The sequence below is a fragment of the Labrus bergylta genome, chromosome 4, assembly GCF_963930695.1.
Source record: "Labrus bergylta chromosome 4, fLabBer1.1, whole genome shotgun sequence".
In the NCBI taxonomy this organism is placed as follows: Eukaryota; Metazoa; Chordata; class Actinopteri; order Labriformes; family Labridae; genus Labrus; species Labrus bergylta.
The window spans coordinates 19,898,735-19,915,658 of NC_089198.1; the positions used below are offsets into that span (position 1 = coordinate 19,898,735).

Below are 16,924 nucleotides of genomic sequence, written 5' to 3' on the forward strand. Positions count from 1 at the left end.
TTAGCTGATGCGCTTATCCCGAGAGATGGGTGAGGGGTTAGGCTCCATGCAGTGACTTGCTCAGAGACTCATCGGCAGTGACAGCTACACGTGTACAGCGGGTGGGAGAAGAAGAAAGAAAAACATTTAACTCCCTGTTCTTGTGCATCCTGTCAAAGCTTCTGGAGACAATTTCACTCATTCAACAGGAACACTGTTGAACACACAGAAACTGATCCCTCCCTCATCGATTTGACCAAGTCAGTGGTTGAGTCTCCTGTCTCTCAACTGGAAGGTCGGAGTTTGACCCCCAGCTCCTGCAGTCACATGATGGAGTTTCCTTGAGCACGACACTGAACACAATTGCTTCCGCTGCTTTGCCAAAAGTGTGTGAGTGGGATAGTACTGATGGACCGTTGGGGACTTTACATAGCAGCTTTCAGTAGTCAGAGCACTAGAAAAAGAGATCTACAAGTCCCCCCCACCCCCACCCATTGCAAGCTAGCTACAAAACTATGCTAAAACCAGAAACCGATCATGGGAGAAGGCGATGTTATGGGTGAGGACAAATTTACACAGTTTTGGCTGTCTCTGATTTTCGGCTGTATTTCTTTAAAGCAAGAATACAGCGACGTACTGTGAGCGACTTAGGAAGGCTATGGCAATGCATCCTGGTATATGTAGGCCCAGCTCTCTCAGTAGGAGACTTTTGCTCTCTTAGTTTGTCATTATACCAAGCACCTTTTTTTTTATTCATCATTTGAATCAACAGATCACCTCCGACATTGATTTGCATATATGTAGTGTAAAACCAATCAAATTATTTCACTTTAAAGGAGAAAACAAATCATTATTTTCACTCTGTTTTTCTTGAGGATTTCTTCGAGGATAAAAAAAAAAAGTATTTTCAAAACCACAGCTTGGGTTCTTGGAAAATGTGATACACATTGTGGACTATTTTTCTGGCATTTGATAGAGTGAGTGATGAATCCATTAATTAAGAAAACAACAGGCAGATGGATCAAAATGACAACACAAATTAGTTGTAGCCCATATGGCAGATAGATCCATTCAAATGGCAGCAGTATAACAGATGTAAGTGGGAGGAGCATTAAGAAAAGGCTTCGTCTTTATTTTTTAGTTATATTACATCTGTGATCCAACATATTGAGAAAAGCACTGAAAGAAAAAAAAAATCCTTTGTTTACTCGTTCTGAATGAAGGTTGACTCCTAGCACTGTGTGTTCTGTTTGCGTCTACACAACACAGCTTCATCCACTTTAACACACACACGCACAGAAACACTGGCCTTCGTTGCCATAGAAACTCTGGTTTCAGGATGATTCTAATCAAGATGGGATCGACCACACAATGTGCTACACAGGTTGCGATAAGGTATGTAACACAAACCTAAAATAACACACTAAGAGTAGCATGACTTACAACACAAACTTCTTTATTTCATGACATAATTTTCAAGGCCAAATCACAAATAAATAAGGAAGGAGACACTGGAAGTTGCCCAGCTTCAAGGGCCAATTTAACACACAAAACAAGGCAAACCACCCCCTCAAAAAAGTCATCATCAGTAACAACGTTTTTTTAAATATGTTAACAGGAGACTTCACACCTGTACAATTACTGGTTTGAATCAACTTTGATCATTAACCTCCACCCTCTTAAACTATTTACAAAGCAAGTGAAATCAACAGGAGTGGTGACATTCACCCTCACACCACCACACTGTTTCTGCCTTGCCAAATGAATGTAGCAGGGCACAGCACGAGTGCGATCAACGAGAACGCAGGGAGTGCTTCACATTCCTAAGACCCCTGCAGACAGCTCGTGTGTGTTGGAAGGCAACTAGCCGCCTGTAGACGGGTAGAGGAAAACCAGCAAACAGCACAGTAAGCGACTGACTGTCCTACTGAGATGTCAGGAGAGAAATGGTTTTTCAAAAAGGGACGAACCGTATTATGATGGCAAGCTTTACATGCTAAAATAACCGATTTGTGTTTGAGCTAGTCGTTATAGCTCCTGACTGTACCTTGATGCTAAATGTCTTCAGCGACAGCAAAAAAGAAAAAACGTTTTGCTGCAGAATTCACATGGCCCTTACAAAGGCTGGTGAGAATACACTTTTTATTTTTCTGCCCACACAAACCTAAAGAGACAGATGAAAAAGTGAAGCTCCTAGTACTGAAGCTATTCAGAGAATATATCAATTAACCTGAAAACCTACAGCTGTTTCTGTTACACAGGAGGTGAAATCAACGTCCGAGAACTGTAAAACCCTTTTATATACACTTCACATATCATACACATAAAGTAGTTGTGATAAAAGTTACAGAAATACTATCCGAGTTAATGCTATTCACTCACAATTAAATAAGGAGTTTCTTCAGTTGTTCGACTGGAGTGCAGCTTTCTCGTTTCTCTTTCAAATATATATATATTCAAGCTTCTGCTGTGGTACGGTTGCACACTTCTCATCATGCAGTTTGTACAATGCCAGATATTACAGTTGGACTTTACAGTCTTTTACATGGTTTAAGCACAACAGTACGTTGACATGGGCTACAGCACGACTTCTCTATCAGTGTCTCTCTAAAGTCCTGAATGTGATTCCTATGCGCATGTTCCTCCGAGTCTTCCTTTTACACTGAAAAGTAACACATTCATACACTATGGAGTGGCAGCTGTCTGTAATTTTCTCTCTCTTTCTTATGTAATTAAGTTTAAAAATTTGTGTATAGTATTGCACATTCATTTTGTATTTCATATTCATAAGTATAAAAAAGTAACAGTTAACTAGACCTATAGTAAAGAGGATAACTTGTACAGCTGCCCAAAAAAAAGGAGCTGGGAGAGCAACCACAGGAAGGCTAATTATTACTCTACAGTAGGCTTACTTCCCTTGGAGACATCCGTACGGCGTATTGGTCAAGACTGAATATGTGGCAGGGCTGCAGTGTGTCAATGAACCAACAAAGTAACCAATAAGACACACAGGTTGGGAGGCATCAGGGAGCTGCTAAGAAACAATATAAATGAAGAGAAGGGGGCAAAGTGCAGGGAGGAAAGAATCCCAATGGACGCCTTTTACAATTGATGTTTACACCTGATGTTCAGGCCGATTAGTAGAAGGAACTGAAGCTTCTTCTAGTCAAGTAATTCAACATACGCTCAGGAAGGTACAAACTTCAGGACACAGACAAATAAGGGTAGAAAAACTCAAAGGAAAGAAAACTGCTTGTAAACAAACCCTAATTTAAATACAGGTAGTGTAAACAAGTTGGCAGTAAAGAAAAAAAAAAAAGGAGGATGAAGGAATAAAAAAAAAAACGTCCGAATACAAAAGGAAAAAAAAAAAGTTCTTCAAATTGTCTAAAAGCTCAATCTCTCATGGCTTTGCGACACAGATTCCTCCCACATGAAAAGTCTTGGACGAACGGGTTTCAAAGCCAGACATGAAGGAAACATTCACACAAAGAAACATGTAACAGAGATCCCTGCATAGATTCTTACCTGAATGTTACTTAAAGCCTAGCAGGGATCTCTTCTATCAAGCTCATGCTACCCAGAGTCCCTGCTGTGTGATCTGTGCTCCCATCTCGACCATGCTGCGCTGCTGGAAGACTCCAGAGAACAGGGAGGGGGAGGAAGGGGAGAAAAGCAGGGAGGGCACGCTGACATCGATCCAGAGATACAGACACTTGTTTCACCGGTTTCGCAGACGTCGCACTGTATGTGCCGACTCTGTTGTCATAGCAACTAAAAGGTCTTAATCCATCAAAAAGTGAGGATGGTTCAGTTTTTCTGTGAGGGACATTCTGCCTCCTGGTCATGACAGAGACAACCTCTGTCCAACTCCTCCTTTGATCAAATCTGGTCGCAGGGAAGCAGGCGGGAGGAGGTTCATGAGATGTCATGTGTGTGCCTCTATTACAATGTGTTTTTGAGAATGTGTTACATGAATCCAAGGTAGAACTTGTATATATATATATTTATATATATGCAGGTATGTATGCCTTTCTGTGTTGTTTTGGAGTGTGTCTGTGTGCTATTTTCCTCCGTACATCCTCTCTATGTCCTCCTGGTAGTGTGATTTCAGCTCCTTGCGTTTCAGTTTGAAAGCGTCTGTGACCAAGCCGGTCTCTGGTGTCCAGGGCTCAGAGCTCAGACGGATCTTCTTGGGGATCTCGAACCGCTCCAGTTTTGCTGATTTTGAGGGAATGAGCAGATTACAAGTCAGAGAAGTAGAGTAATAAAAGCAGACGGTATCACACTCAATTTACACCGAGTACTTGATGGTAAGTGATAGAGTTGTTCTAATGAAGATACCTGGGGCGAAAACAGACTAAAATTAATTTTAATTACCGACAACTGAGCTTGTTAAAGCACAAATGTGATACCATAATTAATTAGCTCCCCCAAAGATACAACCACTAAAGCAATAGATGTAGAGTTGCAAAGAGAAACTAACTTTAAGTCAATTATCATGTAACCATAACAACAGAGATATGCTTTCAACTCATCATAATAAAACCTAGCAAAATGTCAGCAATCAGTGTTATTCCAGTACACATTTTAAATTGTTTTTTTATTTATTTAAAGTGACAATAGTTTATACTGCTAAAAACACAAAGTTAAGCTTTTTCAATTGAAAAATCTCATATGCTCCTAGTAGACAGACACAGAACCTCAGTAAGAACTGCTGAGCTAGTGTTCACTCAGCTTGTTTATGATTCCTTTGGTTGACCGAGCCAGTCATATAACCATAAAACAAATCATATTACATTCATACAGGGTAAGTAGTATGCAGACCTCTTATTCTTTTTTTAATTAGACAAACAGGGTTTAACTAAAGAATACAGGAGGGCTTTGGTCTCTACCTGCTATTGCAGCCTCAGTAATGATGCCGAGAACGTCTTTCTCAATCTGTGGGTTGTTGCAGATCTCCTCCCATGTGCCCTTCACCTGTATCTGCTCCGCCAGCGCCATCAGCTGTTTGTGGTTAGGCACCACGAAGCTGATTACATATGACTGGTCACTGAAAATGAATACATAGGTCCAGGAGTTGAGTTCAGAGGGGGGGAAAAAAATTAAATGGCAACTAGAAGCAAAGAAAATGAGACACTGGCTAACATGATTGTGAGCTCGGTTGGCCTGCATTCAAAAAGGTAACTAGAAATGACGTTCAAAGTGAAATGTTTCAGAGAGAGTGAGTGGAGGATTTTACCTGTTGGCATAGGCACAGATGTTGTCTATGAGCGAGCAGTTCTTCAGAACAGCCTCTACTTTCCCGAGAGAGACGTACTCGCCCGCCTGCAGCTTCACCAGGTCCTTCTTACGGTCTGCGGAAAAGAGCACGCGTCACAATCCTGATAGAAAAAACACTACTACCCAGACATGGAATTTAAAGTTCAAATACTATGGTATCAGTATTGTACTAACTCGTCCTTTTTACTCCTTACATTCTAAAAAAAAAAAAAAAGGCTTGTTAGTTTAGCTTAATGCATTATAGGGGGGATAAAACTAATTGCTCTATTTTTAAATCTCCAAAAAACTGCTTTTTTCCGACAAAAAAAGAAGAAGACAGGAGCGGGAAACCCCTTGCGGAGAAGAGGCTAATATTCAATGCTAAGTTTGAGGACAAACTTGAGGAGCAACTTGTAGAGACATGGATGAAAGCGATACAACTAAAGATGCTACCATCGTATGAGTGAATATTAGTGCAGCAATACATCCTGCATTGGAGAGATCTATTTAAAGAGCAAAGTCACTGTTCATTACATGATCTGCTTCACTTTGTACCCTAACAGTCATTTTCTACTTCTATATGAGGAATACATTTTAAAGTGGGTCCGTTTTCATTGTAACTTCAGTTAAGACTGCTGTATAATATTAACTTATATTACCTTTTTTTTTTCGTACTCAATCATCTGTACTTTGACTTAGGTCAAATTGTGTGCACTCTACTTGTAAAACATGCATGCACCGGTATGTGGATCTCTCACCAATGATCTTGAGGCATCCATCGGGGTGTAACTCCCCAATGTCTCCTGTGCAGAACCATCGCTGGCCGTTGACATCCACAAAAAAATCGTTGTTGTTCCTGCCTTCATTTTTGTAGTAACCCATGCTTACGTTGGGACCGCCAATCACAATCTCCCCCCGTGGATTAGGCTTGTCAGTGCTGTAGTAACCACCTTAAAGAACAAATAACGGGTTAGATGAAAAGTTCAAAGATTTGGGGCACCGGAAAGCTTAGTGGTTATGTCCCACATACGCATGGAGGTTCATCCTACAAACGGGCAGCAATGGTTCGACTCTAACCACTGTCCTAACATTTGTTGCACTTCAACCTACCCTCCTCCCAGTCCTTTAGTGTGATCTCAGAGCAAACCAATGGAGCACCGACTCGTCCTGTGCTGTAGTCCCAAACTGAAAAAAAAAAAAAGGTACAAAAAAAAAAATCCTGCATTAGCATGAATCATTAATATTTGCTCCTTCCTTTATTTCCCAAAAAGGATGGCAACATCCTATGATTTTTCGGTCTTCCTTCCTTCATCAAATCATTTGTCTTACTCTCACTGATGGAGCCGGCTCCGCAGGTCTCCGTCAGGCCGTAGCCCTGCCCCACAGGGCAGCACAGGCAGATGTTCATGAAGCGCTGAGTCGCAGCCGACAGAGGAGCTCCACCAGAAAGCAGCAACCGCGTGTTCCCTCCCAAGAGCGAACGCACCCGTTTGAACACCAGACTGAGGGGGAGGATGGAGAAGAGGAGGTGGAAAAACCAAAATACACAGCATGGAGATGATGAGAAAATGCTGAATAAGACCAACAACTTAAAAAAAGCGGCTTTTAAGAATGGCCTGCCATAATTATACACAGCATCAAGATATTGGCTCATACTGAATGTATGACTCAAACTGTAAACACAATATCAGAATCAATACTCAGCAATGATTCACATCCTCTATACTGACTTTGTGTTAACAAAACCTAGCTCTAGGTTATGATTAACCATGAGCTAACAGAGGTTAATGTCTGCTCAAACAGCACAAGGGAAGCTTATGTTATGATGTTATGAAGAAGGGGCTTTGGTGGACACTGTAGAGCAGGGGTGTCAAAGTCCAATTGGGTCGGGGGCCGGATTTGTTCAAATGAGACCTCAAGTGGGCCGGACTAATTTTGCAGACATCACTATAACTCAACACATGGATATATAGGCTATGATTAGAAAAAAAAGACAGAAAAAGGTACTTGTATAGAAAACTGCATGTTAATGCATAAAATGTAAAAGTACATTAAGCAAAGGGGTTAACTCTGTCATTGCAAACTGCATGTTGGCACATTGAAATATTTAAATGTACCACATTACAGAAGAAAACATCAATAATTATGTTATGTTTGAGATTATTATATTATGTTTTAATATTGCTGTTCAAGGCTATAGAAACATTGCCACAGGTTATTCTACCTGCCCTGGGATCAGTGCATTACTAGAGAGAGAGAGAGAGGGAGAGAGAGAGAGAGAGAGAGAGAGAGAGACTTTAGATCTGTGTGTCAGGCCACAGCACAGTTTGCACTCGTTAAGGTTCATTACAGATAAAACCTGCTCACAAACACACAGAGTGTCTCTGATGCAAAGACCGAAGTCATCTTCGGGTATTTTAGTGTGAGGCATTATAAAATGATAGCATGTTTCCAAACCAACAGACTTGAATTGATCCTTCAGCGTTGCGCACTGCAGTCTCATCAGCTCCGTGTGGAGTGCACGTTCTTCAACTAAGTAAACTCAGTTAAACAACTTTTGATATGAGTCTGGCAGTCCGTTCTTCTACGTATCCGTAGAATGCACCATGAATCTGTGCCATCTCCGTGCGCAATTCGAGGAAGCATTTTAGCGCTGCTCCACTGCTAAACCAGCGGACCTCTGTATGATCGGACAGCCTGTGCGTGATATTGTTTTTAATAATGAAATGTTCAGTAAAAGTTATATTTTTACAGTCTGATGAAAGCTGGTGATAAAGGCACAACAGCAGGCTACTGCAAGTGATGTCGCACTGAAACTTTTAGGTGATCAACGCAACACGTTCACCTCTGGGTGACCTAAAACTGAACCATCTGTAATTAAAATCAGTTAATATTCATTTTAATTGACATTTTAATTGTCAACTCCGGTGTGCGCAACCTACACTTAGTCTGGATGTGGTGAGACGGTCTGGGCCGATTGTTTTATATTTGCACGAGGTGCTCTTTGTGGCTCACTCCATTGGAAGCTTTATTAACATTAGTCAAACTTTTGTTTTACATCAGTGAAGAGAGGAGAAACTGGTAAGAAGTGTGGACAGAGCTGAAGACCGTCATGATGCGCGCGCAGTGCAGCGGTGTGCCTGTCGTTAAGTCCCGTAGCTTTGATGAAATTCTGGCAACTTGTGAGCAATTAAAACTAAAGAAATATCGCTCCTTCGATCTCTCTTGAAAACCTGCATTCTGTGTCACCTCTCTCAGGTGTTCAGCCTGTTTGCTGATGTGATGTATTACCAGCGTAATGCAGGAGCAGCTCGAGCGCTCGGCCACTAGTCTTTTTTATGATACTCCCTGCTGAGAAGATAGTTCAAAGTGCCCTGTTTATTTAATTTTCTTATATCATGATACCAACCTTTACGTTGCTCATTATACACAATTCGGGGAAAATAAGTATTACATATATTTAATTTATTTCCTCCTTCTTCCCGAAACGTCTCATGGGCCGGATGAAACCTGCTTTCGGGCCGTATGTTTGACATCCCTGCTGTAGAGGAATATAATATGTGCATAACCTCAACACCTTAATATATGTGTTACCTGTCACACAGCGGTGTGCTGTAGCCCTTAGAAATCTGCTCCATCTTGTAGTTGTAGGCTAGCACAAAGAGGGTTTTCTGGAATCTGCTCATCTCCTCCACTTTGGTCATCACATTCTTGTAGATGCGATCCATGATCTCCTACACGCAGCAGAAAGGGAAACACTCATTTAACTCTCTATTATACATTAACTTTTTTTTTTATAGCAGTATAATCAATACTGCCAGCTAGAGAGTCACAATATATTGTTTCAGCATGAAACTGTGATGCACACATGCGCTATTGTATTGTCAAAATTCCTAGATGTGAAATGTCAAGAAGTGCAAACACCACTTGCTAGAACTTTTTCTTTCCCAAATGTCTCTCCACCCATTCTCTCTCTCTACATGTCAGTGTCTATGTCAGAGTCGCTGGTAGAGAGCTGAACCAGGTGAGGTAAAGGTACAACAGTTATTTTGTTTTTTTTTGGTCTAATCTGACAGATATATCAGCAATAAAAGCTATTCCAAAAACAAAAATAGAAAAAGTGCTATAACTTGTCAGAAATGTATCTCTGTGCTTTGGTACATCAGGTTCAAGTTTCTGTCAATGGAAGTGTGTCAATAAAGTTTTTATCCGGAGTGAGAACCCTTTTAAGCAGAACTCATTCCCTGCTGTGTTGTAGACAAACACTGCTGTCCCTGCACATCTCCAAATGTTGCCCCTCCACTCTCCCCCTCGCTGTGCCCCAGATATTTAATTCTCCCCTTCTCTTGCAATCTGTGCTTTTTGACATTTTAACTTCTTACTTGTTGTCTTCTTCTATTCCTAGTTAATCGGCAAGCTCAGCAGTATATAATTGCCCTGCCATAGATAAACGGGGGGAGAGAGCAGGTCTGCAGGAGGACCTTCAGACGTGCAGTCGAAGAGAGGGGCAAACATGAGCAGTGAGCATAGTTTGACGCCAACCAGGAAGACGCGATCGGATACACTGATATAGATCCAAACAACCATTGGCATAAACCACCCCTCTTGATCGGAGTGAAATTGGGTCGACGGGATTGAGTGGTGATTAAAAGACTTACCGGCACAGCAGCCATTAGAGTCGGTTTCAGCACGCTGGTGTCCCCTTTACTGCCCTTTTTGATTTTGGTAGACTGTGAGAATGACACAAAGCAAACACTCATCTTAGTAACTGAATGAGGTGAGGTCCAAACCACACAGAGCTTTACATCCAACCTTATGAATCTTCAGTGAAATGTATGTCATTGCAGCTAGAGATATAAAGGAACTTAGTTTGATTGTAGCAGAAATACATCACAGGCTGCAGTTAAAACGTACAGGCAGCAACATGTGTACTTGTGTGCTCTTCTACACTGACCTGGTCGGCGAGAGTCTGAGGGGAGGAGTAGCCGATGCGACAACCGTGAGAGATGCACACCAGCTCAGCACTGAGTTCTAAAACGTGGGCCAGTGGCAGGTAGCCGATGTAGGTGTCTGTTTCACTGCCAGCACAGAAACAAAAACCAGATTAATTTCCAGGACAGAAGAGAGCAAATGCGGCGACACAGAGCAGGAAAGTAAAAAGTGTGTGATATCTTGCGCATTTGGAGAGCAGCCTAACTTGAGAAGAAGAGGAAGAGGAGGAAGAGGAGGAAGAGAGAAGAGGAAGTGTCAGAGTGAATATGATAACAGCATACTTGAGGTTAGGAATCCGCTCAGCCATGCCGGTGATTCCAGCAACAATGTTGCCATGGGAGATCATGACACCCTTGGGGATGCCTGTGGAGCCGCTGGTGTACATGATGACAGCAATGTCAGAGGGCTCTGGCTTTTTGCGGCTCACTGCGACTGCGGAGACAGTGGAGTGTACAGATAAGAGAGGAAATGGATTACTCACCGCCATAAACATCATCAGTTATAATAAGTACACTGTAATACAGAAAAGTCGTAATAAGGGTCTTTTTCAACAGCTTAAAGGCTTTATATGCAATTTTTTGATCTAGCAGATGTTGCCCTTGAGCACCAGCATGAAACCAAAACAACTTGCGGTGCATTGTTGTGTTAGCATGCTAATGCTAGCGATCTTTATTATGCTCGTATCTTCACACTAAACGTAAATTTACCCAAAATGAGCGTAATCTAGAAACACAGTTAAGCAGTGAGTACAGTATGTTATTCTTCTTTTCTCTAGTCCCTCAATTAAACAACTTTTATTCGCGAGGGGAGGAGTCAGCCGTCGTCCTGGCGATGTAAACAAACTGAAGATAGGACTCGGAAAACATCACAGACAGCGGGACTCGGGTGTTACACCCATTGTAGACAGTCATGACTTGATTTCTATTATATTTAAGTGTGAAAAATATATAAAGCCTTTAAGGTTCAATATGTAAGATATCTACTGAATGAAATCATGAAATGACCTCACTATATGATCAGACATTAAGAAAACATACTATGTTGATGTTCTGGCTTCTCTGCCAACAATGCAGCAGCCAGTACGTCCTCCTTTTAAGTGTTGATTCCGGCTGGAATGGTCTGTATTTGTTTTAGCCAGACAAGGTACGCAGTTTTAAAACCAACACCACACGGCCGTTTTGCACGCCCCTCGGTTTGCCAGGCAAACATCAAACCAACAGTTGTTGCAGTGATGGAAGCGGGCCAGCGAACCGGTTCAGATGTAACTGTTTCAACCCAACCTAAAAAAAAAACCCCGCAGAGCCCAGAACATTTCAAGACCGATTGCAAAAATGTTTAAATTCTGAAGCTTCCGTGTCCACAACATGGCACCATGATCTCTAGGGAAAGGGGTGAGGAGAGCCAGCTCTCTCCAATGTTTTGAACTTTGACTGCAGTACAACGCTACATGTCTGAGTTACATATTGCCTCTTTAATGCTTTGGAAAGGCTGTGAATATTTTTTGGACGAGCAGCATCTTTTTGGACTACTTTTATAATGAATCAATCTATTGATTATTTTTCTGTCAAATGTCAGCAAGAAGAAGAGACCTAGGTGCATGATTTGATCAACTTAAGTGTGATTGTTAAAGGAACGTTGGCCTCAAGTTTCCTCCTATTTGTTTTCTTTCCTAGTGCTATGACAGGAAAAGAACATCTTGTTTGTGTTAAGTGGACAATGTTGTTGCAGCGTGGAGCGTTTTGCAGAACAGTCTGACCTGGTGCTGAATCTGTCATGCACAGCACATCACTTTAATTACATATCAGGGTGTTAAGCCTGCACTTCCATTTCCTGACAAAATTAGAAACCTTTTTTTTTTTAAATCACATCGGCACAAACACTCACTGTTGTGAGGCTTGGATCCCATCTCCTTCACAGCATCCATGTTGAGCACCACAATGCCTCTGGGGATGTTTGGCCAGCTGGTGGGTCTACTGTCCACTACAATGACATAGCGCAGTCTGGGTACATCACACAGTATGGCCTGAGGAAGGAGGGAGAGTGGGAAGAAAAAGTAATTATGTAAATATAGCTGAGCTCCTTATCCGGCCTTATTGTCACAACCTGTGATTCAGAGAGGAATCAATGACTCCAAAGTGCTTAATCTTGTTTCTCACAGGAGATTAATAGCGACAGGTGATGTTAGAAAAAGCGGGTACCTTGAGACGACTCTGAAGCAGGTCCTTGCTTGTGATGATGTGTGTGACCTCAGTTTCATTCAGGCCATGGGCGATGGCCATGGGTCCAAGGGTGGAGTACAGGGTCACCACTGCCACATTAAAAATTAGTTGACGTTAATGTCAAGGGCTTTTGTGTGGGTCTGAGAGGATTTTGTTATCAACATCTGCCTTTGTGTCACTTACGTGGGAAATTGTACATGAAGCAGGCTTGTGCTGCTAGGAGCCACTCCGCTCTGGTCTCACAGAAGATGGCGATGTTGCACTGAGGCCTCTGCCCCAAAGCTGCCAGACCACTGCCGAAACACTTTGCTCCCTGGTATGCTTCCTCGTATGACAGCCAGTTATAGTTCCCAAGAATGACCTGAAAGACAACATGCGCGTTTAAACTGTATTCAGGATTATTGTTTCCACACTCGACATGTATGTATGGTGCACACTTTTTAGAAGACGTGGGTAGCTTTAGAGAAAGCTTAAAGCTGAACTAAATCTGAAAACTTTTGAATCTGAAAACATCCTGACACAGGACGATACATCATCATCGATCATACGTGGTCATGTAGCACCATCTACAGGGCCACTGCAGCTACGCAGGTGTTAATGAGGTTTTCTCTAAGCTGTCGCACGATTGGCTTCTGCTCTCAGCGCTCCTCCTCCGCACACATTTGTCGCACTGTGCACAGCAGCAGGCTAAGCTGTCAGCCTCACACACAAGTTGCTGGAATACATCCTGTCATCCCACTGGTGTACTACTTGGAGAGAAAATGAGATGTACCACCCACTGAATAAATCCCTGCTCCTGAAGAAAACCATTAAAGAATATAATAATGACAAAAACAATAAAACAAGGTGATAAACTTTCTGTTGCCTGTGTGTTTGATAGTAACAAGAAGAAGTCTTTTACCTTTTTGAAGACCTTCCCATTAGGCTGGGGCTCATCTTCTTCACTCAACACCTCCCTGGTACCCAGACAATCCCTCTCTGGAAACTGCACTGAAGCGTATTCAAACATTTTGTCTATGGTGTCCACCCCGGGCTGCAGGAATGCTAACAGCTTCTCCTGACAGTTGATGGCCCTGTACGGCCCTGCTGGGTGTCCACTGATTGATCGTGCCTTGAGCCGGCGAGCTCGATCCAGGTTGGATCCTGTTCCCGAGAGGAAGTACCAGGGTATGAAGGTGATGAAGGAGTAGACCCAAACAACGGAGCGGAAGACCTGCAGCAGCAGGGGGTTCATATCCTCCTTCAGCTTCATCTTTGACGATGAAGTCAACCAGAAAGGCAGTGATACCTGGCACCCACCGTCACTGATCTATTTTGACTCGCTGCCGAGGCTGAAGGTTGTAGGCAGCAAGGGGCTCTTTTGTGCAGCACAGCAACGACACCTGCAACACGGAGACACAACAGGAGATTTTAGAAGTCACGTTGGGAATAAAAGATGATTCAGCACATTGGGGAACTATCGAGCGGCATCGAATGCTTGCTACGGCCTCCAGGTAAATTAATCCTCGCCTGCCCTAAGACCATCTGCCTATTCTTAGTCCTGCTCTCAGTCAGCACTCTATTCTCTCACAAGACCCACTGGCCCCGCTCCACAGAGGGCCTTACAGAGAGAGCATGACACTACTAGAAAACTGAAGATCACCAAGAATTCATAACTGTACTGAAATGATTAGGCAAACACATGATTTGTTGAAAGATGAAAAATATATAAGTCCTACCTTGGGATGATGATTTACTGTTACATTTCATTGTAAGTTTTTGCTGCCTGCCAGACTTCACAGCAATTTGAGGGCAACATGTGTTCTCTGAAAATATTCAGATCCACACATTTTAACTTAAAAAACGACATTTTCAAACAATCTTAGAGACCATAAAGCAACTTTCGAATGCAGGTCAATTAAACATTGGTTTTCCAGAATTAAAACACCTGCTCCTTTTTGTAACTTACACCACAAAGTGTAATTGCATTTGCAACTGCAGGAATACACCGTATGCTATTCGCCTTACTGCTTTCAGTATTTTTGGCTGTACTACAAAAACCTTCGGATGAACTCTGACCCGCTGCTATTTCTAGTGTATCCTTTGGGTGACAGAATAATTTTCAGTGCATCCGAATGGCCACTCAGCCAGAGCATACTAGAAACTAGCGGCTGTGACTCATTTTTGCAGCTCATAAGCAGATGTCCAGAGGTCAGGTGGGAGGTTAGCATAACGTGGACAGCTAATGTAACAGCACTGAGAAGAATCTCACACTCGCCGATGAGGTGGGCCGCTCCTAGACTCATGTAAAACACAAACAACAAGAAATCAAAAAAACAACCTGAATACTACTGAGTGACACTCTACATGCTCAGCCGCATATTTAAGAACATTTCAGGAAGATCTTATTCAGCTAGCGTAGTATTTTACCTTCTATTATGAGCTATTTTGATGGCATGGACGCAGATACTTCACATTTTAGTGTTGTCTGATGTCGGTCACCTGCACTGCACCACTCTCTTGTGCTCCAGAAAGGACCGTGATAGCACTTTAATACCATAGGCAGGACAATAATAACCCTGCAGAGGTCAACCTTTTTCTACACAATAGATGATTGCCTCTCACTATAATATGAATTCAAAGGTGTGTGTGTGTACGACGAGCGAGTACACATGGATGTTTACGCAAGTGCTCCGAGCTGCCTCACATGATTACATTTTGCACAAATCTATCATCAAATCAAACTGGGTTTTTTTTTTTTGTAGTGGGGAGGGGGGGGGAACACGAGATGATTATTCTCTGCATTCTCTCGTCAAACCGCAGCTCACTTTACCTTTAAGTAATCATCTCAAGCGAGACGACATAAGCGGCTTCAGCCTTAGAAAGAGAGGTGGAACATGTATCACCTGTTTGACCGCATCTTTCAAAACGACACAATGCCTCCCGAAGGAACTCACAAAGAACAAGCTATCACTACTATAAGGGGATGTTGTAATCAGCTAGTCAATGCCTTTATGTGTTCTAAAAGAAGACACACCGGCTCTGACCTGACACACAGGTTTGAATGACTTACCAGTGATGTAGCTTTTCAACCAACACTTCATTGAGATAATATTATCATAATGGTAATGCTAGACAATCAAGGAAGGTGTGTTATGTTGATATGAGATAGATACATATATATACACATATAAAAACACACACAAACCATCAATTACCTGATGTTCTGGTGTGTAAAGTAACCAGGACTGAAACACCTGACACTACAGATAAACTAACAAAGTGTTTCAGTGAATACTACACAGCCAGCAGCCTATTACTCCATGATGTACCTTCATTAACTAGAATTTACCTACCTACAATGACGCTACATTTTCTCAACAGTGATCCTAAGTAACTAGCAGGACCACAGGATGATGTTAAATCACACCTTTCCATTTATGTTTTTAGGAATCTGCTACTTATTTAACGCAACTCCCGATGTTATTGTGTTATTTATTTATTTTTACGTCAGATAATGTTACCTTTCAGTCTGGAATAGTCGTGTCAATGTCTAAAAATCGCTGGACAAATATCGTAACACACATCGGTGTTAAGATGCTGCCACAGCCTAACATCGATCCCTCCGCGGTGTTTGTGTCTACGATTATAAAAGGCTAGCGAAGTAGCTTCAAGGTTAGCAGCTAGCGGCTAGCTCAGACGAGTTAACACCACGGCAGCAGTTGTTGGCTCGCTTCCGGTCTACTAAAAATCATTTTATTAACCAATGTGATCGTGAGAATTAAAGACGACAGACACGCTGTACTGAAAAGAAACCAAAAGAGTGGCACATTACAGGCTTGATAAGCACGCTGTCCCTCTCATCCACATCTGCAACACATCCTCACCTCTTCTTCTCTTTTCACCGCTGCGGGATCGGATCAGCTGTGTTTATCCTTGTAACAAAAGCTCAGCCATTGTACTCATTTGTACGCTATTAAAACAGAGCACGCAGTAATAGATCACAAGTGTGTCATAAAACGAATAAAAAAAAAAATTCAGTGATATTGTAAATCAGAGCATCGCCGGGACAGCGAGCAACAAGCCCGGAAGTGTCGTGTGACGTTGGGATATTTCCCCGTCATCGATTGGAGGACTGGAGGTGGCGCGTGCTTGGGGCTGCGGGGACGTCAGTGAGGTAACTCGCGGTCACAGCTCAGTCGAGACGGAATGAGCAGGCTGTGAAACGCGGCGAAGTGTATCTCGTTTTTTTTTTTTTTTCCTGTCATTACAGTCGTGTAAATGCTCAGTAGTGCGCCATGTCTTAAATACGCCACCCGGTGTTCGTTTAGCGTTCAGTTGCGTTGGATTAATGGAATGCCGAAAGAGTCACAATTCATTACATCACAAGACAGGCAGCCATTTGCCTCCGACGTCACACTAGTGCAGCAGGGGTGTCAAAATCATTTTGGGTCGGCAGCATAGTTGTTCACAAGAGATCTCATAAGGGAGCC

The 16,924-nt window shown here is 42.4% G+C and overlaps 1 protein-coding gene across 1 annotated transcript; it reads right to left on the minus strand.

The window, feature by feature from the left end:
* Nucleotides 1–1,090: 1,090 nt before the first annotated feature.
* acsl3b (acyl-CoA synthetase long chain family member 3b) lies at nucleotides 1,091–16,535 on the minus strand. The gene is made up of 15 exons (XM_020634045.3): nucleotides 16,319–16,535; nucleotides 13,354–13,834; nucleotides 12,636–12,813; nucleotides 12,432–12,541; nucleotides 12,118–12,256; nucleotides 10,515–10,665; nucleotides 10,196–10,319; nucleotides 9,900–9,971; nucleotides 8,836–8,975; nucleotides 6,571–6,743; nucleotides 6,352–6,426; nucleotides 6,000–6,191; nucleotides 5,222–5,336; nucleotides 4,875–5,032; nucleotides 1,091–4,200 (listed from the first exon to the last, which is right to left on the minus strand). Exons 2-15 carry the CDS (start codon nucleotides 13,702–13,704, stop codon nucleotides 4,043–4,045), a joined length of 2,136 nt encoding a protein of 711 aa, XP_020489701.1. The 5' UTR covers nucleotides 13,705–13,834; nucleotides 16,319–16,535; the 3' UTR covers nucleotides 1,091–4,042.
* Nucleotides 16,536–16,924: the final 389 nt, after the last annotated feature.